The sequence below is a fragment of the Falco rusticolus genome, chromosome 5 (assembly GCF_015220075.1).
Source record: "Falco rusticolus isolate bFalRus1 chromosome 5, bFalRus1.pri, whole genome shotgun sequence".
In the NCBI taxonomy this organism is placed as follows: Eukaryota; Metazoa; Chordata; class Aves; order Falconiformes; family Falconidae; genus Falco; species Falco rusticolus.
Genome location: NC_051191.1, coordinates 29,477,556 through 29,491,864, shown reverse-complemented (window position 1 = coordinate 29,491,864; position 14,309 = coordinate 29,477,556). Strand labels below are relative to the sequence as shown.

Genomic DNA, 14,309 nt, shown 5'->3' with positions numbered 1-14,309 from the left:
GAACTGTCCCTTTCAGTCTTTCCAAGCATCTCCTGACATCTAATTCCCCAATGACAGACCACGAAGGGAAGCAGGAAAAGGGGAGTCTTAAAGCAGAGTGAAAATGCGCTTATTGCACTGACACGGTGCTGATGCTTTCTGTCCCAGTGACCAAGAGGGGGGAAACCAGATCACTGGGCTGCAATGCTTTCATCTGGGTGAGACGTGTGAGCACAGAGTCCAGGAGTCCTGAACCACCGTCACGCTTCACAAACCACCCTTCACTCAGAAGGGGCAAGGTTGGGAATGCATTTGTCACTTGAGCTCCAGACAGCAAACGACACTGATTTAATTAACCCAGTGAGCCCTGCTGGCCTTGTCTGTGAGAGCTCAGGGCATCACGATGTGTGGATGAGTGGAGACAGGGTGTGGAGTGAGAGGGGAAGAGGGCAAAGACGTGGGGCCACTGGACCATCAGCAGCCATCTCAGAGCACTTTGCTTCTTCTCGAAGCCAAAGCCCTTTACAATTAGTCTTGATGTGATTTACATTTACTTTAAGGCATCTGCATAATGGGGTAGAAAGCACAGGAAATGCAGTCATGAGCTTCTGAAAGCTTTTGGGGACTGACAGTTCCCACAGAGCATGAAATCTCCCTGTTACTGCAGCTGGAAGTGAGTCTAGCTTTTACAGAGCGTGTGTTCGTGGGCTAAAATGCCAGAAATCTGTCTACCAATCTCTCTGACCTGTCAGCTGTGTTTATGAAGTGCCCATCATCATGGTGTCTGGACTTGCCCTTTCTTTTCCACCTTTGCTATGGATTTATTAGGACCTTGGACTTGTTCCTTAGACACCTCCCCCAGGCAGGAGGATTTTGAATGTTGCTTCGCTGTCAGTCGGGGGAGACCAGGGGCTGCTAAAAGCTGGACTGCCTCTGCTCACACGTGGCAGGCTTGGTGGGCAGATTTACTGTGAGAGAGATCAGCCCTACTTGTAGAAAGTCACCTTGGCCAAGGGCCTGTGAAATTTTAATGCTCTCCACCAAATATTGACTCTCCCAAGGCATCTGACTAAGCCTTTTGTGGAGAAGTCGATATTTGTCTGACATTTCAGTGGATAATGTTGCTTTTCTCTGAATTTCCATTGGACTCTGCTGGCCTCTCCCAAACTCATTGCACAGTACCAGAAGCAAGATAAAAACATGCAATTAGAAGGAAGTGTTCCTTTTGGAGGGCTGTCTTCTCCCTTTGTTAATGAGACTTTCTGAGGGGTGCACCCCTCACAGCTCAGCAGTGCACCTGAGCCTGGGGGTAATGGCTGTCAGCACAGAGCAATCCCTTTCCACTCGGCTTTCCATGGTTCTGCTAAGGAATATGTGCAGCCAAAATTTAGGTGCTCAGATACCACCAGTAACAACTGCAGTGGAAGCATTGCAATAAATGCAAACATACCAGCAATTTTGCATGACAAGGGTTCTTCTTTCCACTGGAGATTATGGCAGAACATTCCTGTCACTCCATCGCGAGCTAAGTTGAGTGGGACTGGTCTATCCTGCTAGGTGAAGAAGCTGCATGTCAGGTTTTAGGTAGGGCTGTAGTCATATATTGTTAATAGAAGACAGACGTGGTGAGGCCTCGCTGTATTCAAGCTATCCTGTTAAATTCTGCAGCAGACTCCATTCTGCCCCTATGGCATGATAATTCTGCTGTCTTGGGCAGTTTAGCATCTGTCCTGTACAGGTCTGAAATGCAGAAGAATCCTGGTGGAGTGGAAGTAAATATATTACCTTTCAGGTAGCAAAACCACTGCTGCAGGTTAGATTTTGCCAGTTTACCATCCATATGGGACTCAGTCTAAGTTGACTGTGCCTCCTAAAAAAGAATAATCGTGTAAACAATGCATCACTAATATACTGAACAATTAAAGCACTTGTTTCTGATTGAAGATGAAATTCATTATATTCCCATTTGCAAGGCAAGCTGGACAGATTTCAAAATAAATGATAGAAAGGGCTAATTTATATTTCTGTTTGTGTTGGTAGGAGTTAGAAAATAAATCTAGGTGGAGAAGAAGAGGTAGTTTAATTCCAATGACAGCTTAAATGTCTGATAACTATAGGAGTCTCGACATAAATGCAAAGGAATTGTTCTCAGGAGTAAAAGGCACAGGACTTGTGGGTACATCTGCATTGCTGTTTGAGATTTATTCAGATCAGGAGTAAAGTTCTATAAGAAGTTTCCCAGTTGTCCCTGCTTACTGGCTTTTGTTTTCATCTCACAATGACTCAGACTGCATGACCCAAACTCTTTTTGAACAGATTAAACCAGCAGACATGCTTCAGGACCACAGCCAACGATAAAAGGTGTTCAGTTCGAGGGATAAAGCTGGGTATAGCTTGAAATAACCCTCCTGAAATGTATGCATTGTGAGCATTGGGAACATACATATCATGCACACTGGGTCCCCAGCTCCTTTATATCTACAGATCTGCTCCTGCTCCACCTTGCTACTTGTACATGTTCAAGTGGTCTTAAGCTCCTCACCTTCTGTTCTATGACAGTAGATACCATGGGCTGTCTGAGATGCGGTTTTTGGGCACATCTTGTAGATCTTCACCACCTAGTGATGATCTTGTCCCACCCAGATGCTTAGACCACTCGTTGATGCCATCACAGATCTTTGGCATGCCTGAAAGACATCCATATCTGGGATTGAGTTTTTTGTGGTGGTCACCTCAGCAGTGGATACCCACCACCCAAGCAGGGCAGAATAGGGAAGGCTGGTCTGGCAGCAGGTTTGTTCAATATTTATCTGGCCAAGAAAGAGAGTGAGTGATGCTCGTATGAGCAGTGTCATATTTAAAAAGTGTCTCCACTTAACTGGAGGTCATAGTGTATACTTTCCTTGAGTGGTGGCATCATTTCATGAAAAAGCTTTTTCATTAATTAAAACCCCTTAACCTTGCATCGTGCTCAGGGTTTGGTAGAGAAGCTTCATTTTTCTGATCAATATATATTACCATATTTCCTAGAAAGAAGCTTTCACCCTCTGAATTAGCAGATAAAAATAATTGTGTGTATTTGAAAGCATTTCGTACCTCTAATATCCATTAACTAGATCAGAGTTGCAGTTTTCCTTTCTTATGGAGTTTTGCCCATATCAGTTAACCAAAGGAACATAAAGCATTGTTTAGTCTCATTCAAATGGCATTTCAATAAATGCCAGGGGAAAATGATTATTTTGTACTGCTAGCTTTTCTTTTCTTTTTTTTTTTTTAAAGGTTGAGAAAGAGGATAAACTAATGAATATGCTCTAGCCCATGAATCAGGAGTTTTAGTGCTGAGATTTCTACATGATCTCTGTGTGATTCTGCAGAAGTCACTAAAGGCCACATACAGCTCTTTGCAGCAGGGTCTGACATTTATTTTTATGTAGCACCCTGGGCCACTGGTTTTGATGAGGTTTCCAGGCAGGAACATGGTTATTAATTTATTCACAATATGAATGGAATTGGGCAGGAGTGGGGGACTGTTTTATCTCAAAAACCTTCCCTCCCTTCCAACTTTTAACACTCTGGGAAGCCTTTAGGCATCATGGGCACTTGGCATCCGAGGGCAGAGCCCTGCAGGTGGACTAACACATCAGCAAAACTTCCTTCTTTCCTCCCACTGTGCTGGAATTCATATTCTAGTTTCAATCCCTTTGTACGGACAACCTAAAAATTAATTGCCTGTGCACATGAGAGGTGAATGACCAGATGCGCAGGAAAGCACAACAGAATTATTGAGTGATTCTGTTTTAATTAAGTGCATCAGAGAGCTGGGACTGGGGGGGTCCTGTGCTTGATGTCAGTGACATCATTGAGAGGACATGAAGGGATGACTGCTGCCAAGGAATGACGGAAGGTACTCAAGGAATATAGAAAGCTATTTTAATGCTGTTTTCCTTTGAGAAAGATGGAGCAATAGCCAATGACTATAAAACGACTAGGGCAAAGCTGCAAACACACCAAGGGGCATCCCTCAATCACTTAGCTCTCTGAGAAGGTATCTGAGAAGGGAGACCTGTTATGGGTGAGAGGGGAGCACAGCAGACCAGCAGCTGCGAATTCCCTGCCAAAAGGGCAGCAGGAAGCATTTTCAACTTCTGCCTAATGTTAGCACCTTCCAAACCGCCCAAAAAGGATGAAGTAGGGGAGGTCTGCTCTTCTGAGTCTGATTCCCTGCTGAGCCACTCATGTTCTAAGGCAAATTGGATAAAGCAGTTACCCCTGCATGCCTTGGCACCCACAGTAGGAAAGGTGGCCTCAACTAACCTCTCACAATAACGAGCAGTATTAAACAACATTCCTTAGTTCATGGACTGCAATAGTGGCTACTGAAGCTTGGACAATCTGCAAACTGTGTCATGGTGGTTCCTGTCCTCACTCAGCAAAGCACAGACCACCAGGGTCAAGCTCACCAAATTTCTCTCTGTGTGTTATATGCATATTACAAGGGACCTGTTCACTGTAAAATACTCATGCAACACCCAGATTTCAAAGGTTCTGTTTTGTTCTCACTTTATCTCCCTTGGAAGAAAGGAAGCTCCATGGCACAAGAAATTTAGGAGCCCAGAGCTTTTGTTGGTAACAAGTTCCAAGCCATGTTAATGGAAGATACTGTCCAAGAGGAAAGGTTTCCTCCTTTCCACCACTGCAGAAAGAAGGTGACTTCAGTGTAGGCCATCAATGCTAGTACGCAGCTGATGCAGGAGCTGGGACACTGTGGCTTCATGGCAGTGCATCCATCCTTCTGGAATGGGAGGCTCGTCTGTTAATGACCTGCAGGTAGAGCAGACTCATACAGACAGAAATAATGGTATTCATCTTAATTTACCATATCTAGCTTGTTTCTCTGCACCTAGGTAAATCATTCATACACCTGCTGTTGGTGGGAGAGAAATTGTCCCTTTCAGAGTAAAATACACATGGCTTCCTGCAGGTTCAACTTTAGGATAGCATGAACAACCCTCAGCAGTAACTGCATCACTGCAGTGCTTATGAAGGGAGTCCAAGCAGCTCAGGTGTAAGGAGGTATTTGTGTTGGCTGCGAGCAAAGGTGATTCTTACTTTGGGTGTCCTCTATAGCATAGCTAGGGGATCTTGGCTTGTGTCCAGTGTCCATGCTCTTTTTTTCTCAGGATGTCCCCTGTGATCCTTACAGAGATGCTTGGGACTGGCTGCTCTGCCACCAAGGAGCATCCTCAGATGTTTGTCCAAGACTCCCTCCCAAAGCAGAGACCAAGTTGTTGTCAATTGTCACAGTCATTCTGGCACAGTGTCAGCATGTGGCCTGCCTCTGCTGGGCAATAAATCTATTTCCCCGCCAAGGAAGTAGTTCTCATCCCTTTGGGAGGGGGCAGCAGTTTCCACTGTCCTTCATTTCTCTCTGTCCACAGCCTTCTTGCCTAGGTGGTTGCTCTGCGCATCTGAGGTGGGCTGAACAGAGATCGTTTGGGGGACTGCTATCCAAAGAATGACCAGAAATGGATTCTAAGAAGATTCACATACTACTATCACTTCTTCAGGTTTAAATCAGTTTTTGGACTGAATACTCTAGCAAACTCATGTTGTACTTACTTACAGCCGTTGAGATTTTCTTGTCACCTTATTTTGTTCTGGCTCCACAAGAGCTCCCAGCCACTCCATAAAGGAGGTGAACAAAAGACCACACAGCTTCCAGGGATGTAGATCCCAGACTGTGAAGATGACCCACCTGTAGTTAACGGCATGGCTGAGACATCAAGGAGTGTCAGGATGACTACTGCTAATCCTCCAACAATTAAAGCCAGCTACAGTATTTTAGCCCTCACTTCAGAGTCACAAAAAAACCCCAAACCACATCACTGCTGTAGAAAATATGGTTTGGGATCCCAGAGCCCAAAGTGCTGATGAAGAACTCCAGAGGAATTAGAAAAAACTGTGGTCCATGGCAAAGTCCTTCGAGGACATTCGTGGTGTTAATTGTCAGAGTGCATCAAGCACATCAAGATACAATAAATTTGTGGAAATGGGTCCCTGGATGAGCTGAGGTGTGGAAGTTCTTTGTGTGGTTCTTATGGGCAGATTGCAGAAGAGATCAGGACATTCCTCCAAAATTTTCATTTGCCTCCTGGGCTATTTACATTCCTCTCTAACTGCCTGGGCAGTGTGACTGCACATGGTTCAGCAGCTGTTGTTCACCTGAGACAGGTCAGTGCTCTCCACCATATAGATACGTTGGTGTTATCATGGTAAGAAATGCATGATGTGATATATCCAAAAGCCCAGTGACTATTTTGATGTGATTAGGAGAGCCGGAAAAATGTCTGCTATTAAGAAAGGGTTTTGCGAAGAACTGGCTGTACTAGAGGAGAACCTCCACTGATCCCTAGATGTCAAAGGATCATTTATTGAACGCTGGAGTTATATGTATAAAGTTGTTCTTCTATGTAGCATGGAGATAAACCTAATACAGGGCCTCAGATCAAGTGCTAAGGATTTAGAAACAGTGGAAGATGGACTTCAACTTCAATTACTGGCTGAAGGAAAGGAAAATGCAAATTATCTATGTGTCATGACTGAAATCTCCAAGGTGCTGTGAAGTCTTGGTAGGGGTCCAATGGAAAGGCTAGGCATAGCCTATGAATGGAATAACAATGAACTGCAAGAGAGCAGTAAAAAATGAAATATAACTTTGAAATGGTGGAGATTTTGGCATATCCAGCATGGTGTTGCTACCAATCAGCAGGGGACCACTGGAAACCTTTGGGCAATATTAGGATTGTGGCCAGAAAGGAAACTGCAATAAAAAATTAAGAGCATCTAGGGGTCTTCACTGAAGCTGACTGCATAGAGACCTTGCAGGACAGCCCCAGTCACAATGTATATGTATTTACTGTCACAGTCCAGGGCAGTGGCCTGAGTCTAGCAATGTATTTCAGTGCCTGAAGGCATAGAAGTGATCATCTGGCAAAGATCAGCTTCAGCCTAGTTAAGTGGAAAGTAAACAGCCATCTATAGTACCTAAAGCAAACTACACCTCTGTCTTTTTATGTGACCACAAAGATACTGGATTTCTGCACTGCTCCTTTAATTTTTATGGTGTTCTGCTTATTTCTGTGGTGCACATTAACTTGCAGTCTGTTCGTAAATATATAAGATCACAGCATGGTCTGCTTTATATCTGTGTATATGTGCAGACACGCAGTGTTTCTCCCAGCATGCAGAATGAATAAATTCTGGAGTAATTTTTCATTGTTGCCTTTATGAGCTTCAAGGAAAAAGCCCTTAATAACTAATAAATAATTTATTCCAATTAAATTGCTGTTTACTACACTGCTTGCTGGACCTTAGCTAGGCCAGGCAGCACGTGGGAACCTGGACATCTTCTCTATACTGTTTCTCATTGTTTCTGTATTTTCTTGAGTGAATCCACGAAGTCTTTCTGTGTGTATATGCATGCATGTAAGAGCATGTATACATGAAGGCAAGAAACAGGATAAAAGAGAAACAGTTTCTTTCTATGTGCACATGCTTGCTGCATGTGTGTAAAAAAGAGATCTTAGATGTGCAGGTTCCCTTTATAATGCAACACAAGTGATGGATTCATGACACCTCTCTTCAAAACAGGACTGATCACTGGTTGTCAGCAGAGGTCCTGGAGAACTTTTCATCCTGAAAAGGCATTTAAAATACTCCAGATGAACTGTGTCCTCTTTGTATATACATAGGCATACAGTGTAAATGTGTGGGGTTTATGTAATTGACCATAAAAATATGGTCTTGTGCGTTTGCATAATTAGCACATTATAGTTTTGCTTACTGTGCACATAAAGGTGAATATACAGGATAGGGGGTGCTGTACATACATATCTGTGTCTAACCACAAGACACATGACTATACTGGCCTTATGTTACACTGTGTGATGAGGCACTAGGGAAAAAACAGAAGGAAAGGAAAACAAGAATGAATCTGTGTATCTATCCTGAGGATGTGTCTTACAAGTACCAAAAAAAGTGACATTCAGGGTTATGTTCCCAGCTTGTAGCTGTTGAGGAACTAAGGTCACCTACATGCTAACACCTTGCTCCATGTCACATGTTTTAAGCTGTAAGGCTTTGATCCACGTGGCCATGGCTAAAGGTGGCTTTTTGCTCTCTCCATATTAGCAAGCATGTCAGTGCTTATAACGCTGTTGCAATACCGGTGTTTGCATCCTGGTGAAGTTCCTGGCTGATGTTGGGGCTTGGTCATAGAAATGGTCCCACAGTCCTCAGTGGGATGACTCACAGGTGCATGATTTACACACAGGGGCAGGAGGTGCAGTGCAATTACAAATGCATTAGCAACCAGGGTGCTGACTTGAGCTTTAAGAAATGTGCCCTCTTGGGCATGAGCCACCTCCTCAAGCAATGTTCCAAAATCTCTGCTTTCTGGTGGGTCCATGGTCTCTTCCAGGATTTCTGGGCAGTTGTGTTTCCCCTTTAGAGCTCCCTGCATGATTGACACTACCCATTTTACTCCTTGTAGTACTGCTTGTATTGTGTGTGTAAAGAGGATGTTTCCTTTGAATGTCCAGTGTAGCATGGGCAATCATGGTGCCGAGAGGAGATATGCTTCTTTACCAACAACTTCTGAAGCAGCTCAAATCCCCTCACCTGCTGCTAGTTTCTCTTTTTCAGTCAGGGTGTAGTGGGCTTCTGATCCTCCATACTCTCAGCTCCAAAACCCTCATGGACAACCTCCAGTTCCTCTTGACGTTTTCTGCCAGAGGTTCTAGGTGTTCCTCCCATCCTCCCCCTAGTCATGCAGGAAGAACCACAGTGCACCATGTGGCATGCACCTGGGCCTCCTTTTACCTCTGGCTGGGGCAGGAGAGGACTGAGTTCTTGGCGTGCCACTGACAGCCAAGGTGCTGGACCACAAGGATAAAGAGGGGCAGAGATTTTCTTCAAACTTTGGAGCCAAAAAGACACTCTGTCCACAGCTGGTGCATCCATATCTGGGCAATACATCACTGCCAAGCTGTTAGAATATGATGCTGGGGCATCTTCCTTCCAATCACCTTCCTCCACATGGCCCATGTACACAGGACATCCTTTGGATTTTTGGGGACCTCATAATTTTCTAAGTCCCTGTAGATGACTTCCAGCATCACTAATTCTCTCAGGTACTGGGTGCCTTCACCTATGGTAGTCCACTTTTGTGGGGAGTCCACAATATCCTGCTTGAATGGATATCTTGCCCTCACACTTGAGAGAAGCTGTCTCCAGCTGCCTCTTTTCCAATTCCTCTCTCAATTCCCTGGTTTCTAACAAGGGAAGCCAGCTGCTGGGCTTTCTTACCTTCCAGTTGCTGACTGCCAGCCCCGTTATCTCAGTGTCAGGACGGCCAGGCAGCGATCCGCTCACCTGGCTGGTGGCTGTCATCTTCCTGCACGCCTCAAAGTCCTGATGAGGTCAGGGACTGGGTAGTTTCTGTGTCCTGCCTGAATCCTCTTACTTCTTCCTCCAGTTTCTTTGTTGAAGGACTGGCTTCTTGATCAAACCATTCCTCTTCTTCCTTTTCCCTTACTAATTGATGATGTGGACCTGTTGTTTTCCTTGTCCACTGTTTCTTTTTCACTACTGGGGCAATTACTGCAGTTGTTGTTTGGGTCCCTGCCTCAATCACAGCCCTCAGAGTACTGAACTGTGGCTTGCCAGGCACAGGCCAGGCCCCCAGTACGGTGCAAGAAGCTGCTGTTTTTTGTTGGGATAGGCAAGGCACCCATCTATCATGTGGCATGTCAGTTTGCCGGGGTTGCTTGCCTGTTCAAGTGTAAAATCCCAGGTTATGGGAGGTGACAACTGTGCTAGGAATCCCCCCAAATCCTTCCACACACCCCGCCACCCAGGCACTGGACGCCTCAGGACACATTTCAGTACCACCTTACTGAAAAGTTGCCTTCTCTTACACTGGGCTGACACCAGATTCCACAAACCCCAGTGTTAGTCAGTAGTACTGAACGGCTCATGTAAAGATGAACAAGGTCCCTTGGGAACCTGCATAATAAAACCATCCACATCAATCCCAGGTAGGAAGAGAGATCTGTGTTCCCTCATGCTCTTCAAAAGACAGCTCCCCCAGCACGGCAAGGCCATCAGTGCTAGGCACATAGCCATTGTTTGTATTAACATGTTCCCAAGCTCAGCAAAATAGAGAGACAAGCAGTGCAGCCAGCAAACTCTGTGACCCACACTGGAGCTTGCCACTTAATAATTGCAATAGCTATATACGAAACTTAACACAAAACTGCTGTTGTCATGTACTCAACATTGGGTGCCAAAAAGGACTGAGGTGGGCTGACTCTGGCTGGATGTCAGGTGCCCACCAAGCTTCTCTGTCACTCCCCTCCTCCACAGGATGGGGTGGGAGAAAATAAGAAGGAAAAAAACTTGTGGGTCGGGATAAAGACAGTTTAATAAAGCAAAAGCAAAGGCCACATGCAGAAGCAAAGGAAAACAAAAGATTTATTCTCTGCTTCCCATCAGCAGGTGATGCTCAGCCATTTCCTGGGAAGAAGGGCTTCAGTATGCCTAGTGGTTGCTCCAGAAGACAAATGTCAGAGTAAAAAATGCTCCCCCTTCTCCTCTTTTCTCTTAGTTTTAATTGCTGAGCAGACGTCCATATGACATATGGTATGGAACATCCCTTTGGTCAGTTTGGGCCAGCTGTCCTGCCTGTTGTCCCCTCCCCAGATGCTGCCCACCCCCAGCCCCCTGGTGAGGGGGGATGCTGGGCAGCCAGCCTCGATGCTGTGGAGCACGGCTCTGCAGCGGCCAAAACACCGGTGTGTTACCACCACCCTTCCAGCTACCAACACAAAGCATGGCACTGGGAGGGCTGCTGTGGGGAGAATGAGCTCCATCGCAGCCAGACCCAATACAAGGACACAACGCATTGGGATTCTTCTCTCAGCAGGGGATTTTTGCCATGTAAATAAAATAGTACAGATAAATGACTACGTTGCCACTGGGCTTGTTCAATGGCTAATGCTTAAATGAAACAAATCACAAATTCATGCAGAGGCACATGTAAAACAGCGAGTTGGGAAGAGCAATGCCTAAGATCTTCCTTTGCTAATTCCAGCGACTGGTTTGCATTGGTAAAGACAGACTAAAACCTGAGAAAGGAGCCTAGGATGTGACATCCCTGCAAGATCAGGTCTTAGGGAAATAAGAGTACAGCTAGGGGAGCAAGCAAGGCTCTGGGTCACTGTTGCTCTAGATTATTGCTGCCAGTTGCTTAGGCACGCTCTATATGATTACCATTTCCAAGTGAGCCTGGATCTCTATTTCCCTTAATGTGCCACGGCTGCTTCTCCTGACCTCTTTCACGCTGCCTATTACCTCAGCTCTGCTTCCCCTCCTTTCTGATCGAATTACTAAAGCACACAGTGGAGTCTCTTGGCTCAACAAAATTTAATGACAGTGACAACAGAGGAGGATAATAAAGATAAATCAGCTGCTCCCAGGAAGGAAAGATGAAGTAACAACAGAGTGAGTTAGAAGGCTACACCATGAAGTGACCCTGGCGAGTCATCCCTTTCATCTCAACGTCTGCATTTCTTCTGCTTTTCGGGGAATTTGACAGGGAAGAGTAGAGAGGGGACTGAGACACTAGAGATTTCTGCCTTGGGCATGCACTTGCTGGGGATCTTGACATCACCTCTTCAGTGTCTCCTTCCCGAGGCTGTAGGTTGAAAACAGACCAGGAGAAGTCTTCTATTAGGCACGCTGTAAAGGACATGTCAGCTGTGGGGTTTTCATTTCATCTGTAGCCCTGTATACTAATGTGATCCACACAGTTAGTAAAGGGAAATGGTATTTGTAAATGAGCTCTGGTAAGAGCACCTTCTTTCTCAATGCCTATAAATGCCTGGGCACACCAAATCACATTAATCCAGCTTTACTTCTGATAAGCTTTTCTTATGGAAGCCAACGGAAGCAGGCTCATGTCTTTGTTTAGCAAGGAAACCGTGCTTGGCAGGAGTGCTGAGAGAGATTGGGGCTCATGTCTAGCTTTGCTCACCACATAAGGTCAGATGAGGGGTCTGGACCTTTGGTGGATGACATTCAGAGTGTGATGGGCACAGAGGTCATCCCATCTCCCAGGAACGGTGGGTGAGAAGAGGTAGTACTCAAACTGGATCTGAGCTTCACACCTCATCCACAATCACATTCTTCGCCTCTCCCCTCCCACCAGGTTGTTAAATTGTTGAATGTTTGCTGCATTGATCTAAACATCTGAGCATGAAACGGTAAGCTGTAGCTGAGGCCTCCTGCAAGCTCAGTAAACTTAATGGACATCCTCAAGATGGATAACCGGGAAGATTTCGTTGCTGAGGAAGAAGGAAACAAACACCCGGAGCAGCTTTGTCTGCTTGTTGTCCATCATTTTGCCAGACACAGCTGCTCATGCTGAGATTAGCTCAGAGGTTTGTACTGAGCAGAGGCTGACTCACAAAAACAAAATCAGGAGATCATTACATCTCAGTACAGGCTCCAACTGCTTCGGGCTGTGCGGGGAGAAAGAAAATTAGCTGGAGTAGGAGCCCAGACTGCAGAAGCTCTGCACAACTTTTGTGCATGACAGATGAGTGGGAGAAGGGAGCACTTCCGCTCTGGAGGACGAGTGCTGTGGGTCTTCAGATGGAACTTCGACCTGGGGGCTCAAGGAGGTGGCTGCTGAGAAGACGGAGGTGGCTTGTCATACAGATTGTCTTGTTCCTTCCCTTAACAGAGCCCATTTGTTCAGGATTCATGTAAAAAAAGTGCTTAGAAACAGAAGGGACAAAACTGATTCTTTTACAAGGATGCTAATTACTCAGAAATTCCACATCCCTCCATACACTAAGTGTGGCATTGCTGGTGTGCAGAGCAAACTATGTCCCCATCTCATTGAGTGAGGTGGCAGACTCTTCTCTCTCGCGTACATTTCCCTCCTAAGGGTAATCTCTGGGTTAGGTTAGAGGCATGGGCTTGGCTGGTAAAATGGGTAGTCTGGGTTGGGAAGTTGTGTTGGACTAATATGAGAGCTGGTGAAACTGGCAAGTGGAGATCATGTGCAGAAACACAAGACAGCATCAGGTGAGCTCTCTCCATCCTCAGCTGATTGTTGCCATCTGTAAAGAAGGAGTATCCCTTTACCCAACAGGACATTTTAATATGATATGGATTATCATCAGAGGTGTTATAGCAAGAGAACAGCCACCAGTTTGGCAACAATATGTGGCTTTGTAACAACTTATTTTTTAACAGTAGGGAAAGCTCTGGAGTGGAGGAGTGGAGAGAAGGAGGTTAGAAGGTTGCTTAGACAGTCTTTCACAGTAAAGCTCTGTTTGTAACTCAGGGGCTTCTCTCTACTCATCCTGGTCAGAGGATTAGCTTGTGGTTGGAAAAAACTCTGCAGAGTGTTCTTGTAAGTCCTGAGTAGCCCACAGGGCTTCACCAGACAAACTCTCACCCCCAGTTTAATGCTGACATGAACTCAGGGTCACCTTTCTCTGTGTTTCTGTCTTTCAGGCTAGGAATTCCTCCCCCCTTCAGTCCTGTAACAATATACAATGACCCAAAATGACCAGTAAGCCCATTCCTCCATGGGTATGTCATTGTTGCCTGAAACACAGCAGTCTGCACTTTCATCATCTAGTGATGGCTGCTGCTAAGTCTTTTCTATTTTCCTTCCTCCTTCCCCCCCCCAGGGCCACCCCCCCCACCCCCAGCCAAATAACGCAGTAGCATCATAGCCCAGTAACAACCACAGAGCAACGAAGACCACAGACGTCCCCACTGACAAGACCTAGACTTGCTGCATTAGGGTTTAGGTAACTCTGTCTGAAGATGGTATTTATAAGCCATCCAAACTGACCTTGTGGCTTTTGCTGAAGTGTGACCACAGTGCATGCCATTAAGATTGCAGGCAGATTAAAATGCAGTCACCTCCAAGGAGGCTTGTTCACAGCAGTGATGTGTGGGACAGCCAGCTGAATGACACAGAGCCCAGCTGAGATGGCAGGAGCAGGTTCAGCAGGGTGCAATGACATCACACCTTGGTTTGCTATATCAGGAACTCCGATATACCTTTCCATGTTGAGGGAGTTATGACCTGGAGTTTACTACTCAGCCTCACTAGTTCTGCTTTGCAGGAATGGTATATACTGGTATATACATAGTGGCACCATCTTTTTCTTCTCCAGTGGGGAAACAGACAAAAGTTCATGTTTCCCCTGTGTTAGGTCACCAAGTGTTATTTTGGGCACCTTCCA

The 14,309-nt window shown here is 45.6% G+C and overlaps 1 protein-coding gene across 3 annotated transcripts in view; it reads left to right on the top strand.

Annotated features, from left to right (window-relative positions):
- The window catches only part of PLXNA4 (plexin A4), a 456,157-nt gene that overhangs the window by 243,043 nt on the left and 198,805 nt on the right, over window positions 1-14,309 (top strand). Inside the window, exon 5 of one of the 3 annotated variants that reach the window (XM_037389026.1) lies at window positions 5,418-5,928. The exons of the other annotated variants lie outside the window; for them this stretch is intronic. Within the exon in view, the coding sequence (XP_037244923.1) occupies window positions 5,418-5,498 (81 nt within the window). The 3' untranslated portion in view covers window positions 5,499-5,928. Of the gene's footprint in view, window positions 1-5,417; window positions 5,929-14,309 lie in introns of those variants that run through there. 3 annotated transcript variants of the gene reach the window in all.